Source organism: Emiliania huxleyi (assembly GCF_000372725.1).
Source record: "Emiliania huxleyi CCMP1516 chromosome Unknown EMIHUscaffold_1887, whole genome shotgun sequence".
Lineage (NCBI taxonomy): Eukaryota > Haptophyta > Isochrysidales > Noelaerhabdaceae > Emiliania > Emiliania huxleyi.
Genome location: NW_005200704.1, coordinates 1 through 1,948, shown reverse-complemented (window position 1 = coordinate 1,948; position 1,948 = coordinate 1). Strand labels below are relative to the sequence as shown.

Here is a 1,948-nt window from a genome sequence, read left to right as displayed (position 1 = left end):
TGGCGGGATATGGCGGGATATGGCGGGATATGGTCAGATATGGAGAGATACATCAAGATACCGCAAAAAAACCGGCCAGACTAGGGCTATCGTTCCGTCCCCTCGCTCGATGTGGGTTGTCCCCCCGTCTCGGGTTGGGTCAGCTCTAGCAGCTTTTCTACCGCCTTCATGTCGACCTCTCGCCTCTTATCAATCTCCCTCCCCCTTTCCGCTGCCGCCTTTCGGATTGCCCCCCCTCGGACAACCTTTCGCTTCATTACCTTCTCCTTGGTTCTCGGGCATGTCACCTCTTCTTCTCCCTCGACGTACATTGCTCTAAGCCCCCCCCCCCTCGCCTTCCTTCCTGACTATGTGTGTACGATGTCGAATACCGCGATGTGTACGTTGCCGTGCAGTTCGACGACCACTTCTTCCATCTTCTCCGTCAATTTCTACGCGACCCCTCCCTTGAAGAACTGCGGTCTCGTGTTCAACGACGTTGAACAGTGTTTGACCACGGCGCTGTTCACAGCGCGCGCGGACGGCCGTTCTGAGAGTCTCCCTCCGCTGGACTTTTGTAAAGCATGCTTGTGGCAAGTTATGGACGCTAGTATCGACCTCAGAGACCCAAACCCGAATTAATAATTAAGGCTCAAAGTATGGTTGAACAACCGTTGAACAAACAGGTTGAACAACGAAAAGAGACTAGTGCGACCGCTAGACGGCGGTCTCCAGCCCATGTTTGCAAGGCGGGCGCGCTCTTCGGTGTTGCCGAAGGCGAACTTGTCTCCAACGGAGCCGGGATTGCCTCCGGTGTCGGCGCGGCCGACCCCGACGGGCAAGCCACCCCGTAGGGGGGTCCAAAGTTTGACCTCGCTTGGCGCCGGTGGCTGTGTTGAGCCGGGCGACAATCAATCTCATGGCGCGCTGTGTGGGTACACAGTATATATATTCATCTCGATTCTGAAATATTCATGAGAGATAAGACTCGCGGATGTCTTAGAGAGATGAGACTCTACTGCGCTGTACTGGGCTGGGTTTTTAGGCATTGTGGGGTTGGCACTCCCATCGACCCTCATGACCTCCTGCGGTCTCTGAGATGGACACCAGTGGGTGTGGGACCACAGCCAGGATACACTCGAAGGCTGGGTAAGCAGTAGAGGTCGATACTCGACGCGTCCCACATGGTCTGTGTCGCTGTCGGCACGCTGTCGACAGGACGTTGAGCGACACCGGTGGCAGTGCCACCCAGGAGTGGTCGGGCAGTCTCCCGTCATGAGAGAGTCACCATGTGATCCGTATGATGATTCCTGACAACCGCCTCAGTCAACTTTCGTCACAGTTCCCGCTCTGAGAGGAGCTGCGGGTCAGTTCGACAGCTGGAGCTGTGTCGCCGGCGTGCGGCGGCCTGCCTCCGGAGGTGCCTCTGAGGTGGACATTTTTGGTCACCGGGAGAGAGCGCGTTCGAATTTTCACTCCGGAACTTCAACTCTGCACGCGCACCGGCCAGGGCTACAATAGTGCCAGTGAGGCGGAGGCGCGAGTCGGAAGGCCGCGACCGTGGTTTGCCAATTTCCCTACAATCGAGAGAGAGAGTTCTCCCTGTAAGCTAGGGATCCCTAAAAGTACAATCGCTGTGAACCCAGCCACGTACACAGGCGGGGTAAGATCCGTTGGCGGAAGATCGCCAGGACGGATATCGCGGAGCTGCGGGACGTCTCGAAGTTAAAAGTTATCGCAATACCAAATCGCATGAAACAACACACACTTTGTTTGTTCTTCTTTGATGGAGAGGACGGGAGAGGGCGGTACGGGCTACGGCCTACGGTCTAACGTCTATCCATTTATGGTGATAAAAGAGAAGTGCAGCGCCAATCAATACACAGAACAAAACATGTCTCTCGCAAACTCATGGGCGTATCTGTCTGTGTGCGTCGTCTGTTGATGGAGTGTATGTGAGATTTCGCAT

General features: G+C 55.5%; 1 protein-coding gene across 1 annotated transcript; it reads left to right on the top strand.

Annotated features, from left to right (window-relative positions):
* Positions 1-986: 986 nt before the first annotated feature.
* Positions 987-1,812, top strand: EMIHUDRAFT_253768 (hypothetical protein; the record flags this gene model as incomplete). Its single annotated transcript, XM_005782619.1, has 6 exons — positions 987-1,016; positions 1,090-1,128; positions 1,198-1,270; positions 1,359-1,410; positions 1,638-1,695; positions 1,774-1,812. The coding sequence occupies 6 exons, from the start codon at positions 987-989 to the stop codon at positions 1,810-1,812; spliced, it is 291 nt and encodes a 96-aa protein (XP_005782676.1).
* Between the last annotated feature and the right edge of the window lie 136 nt (positions 1,813-1,948).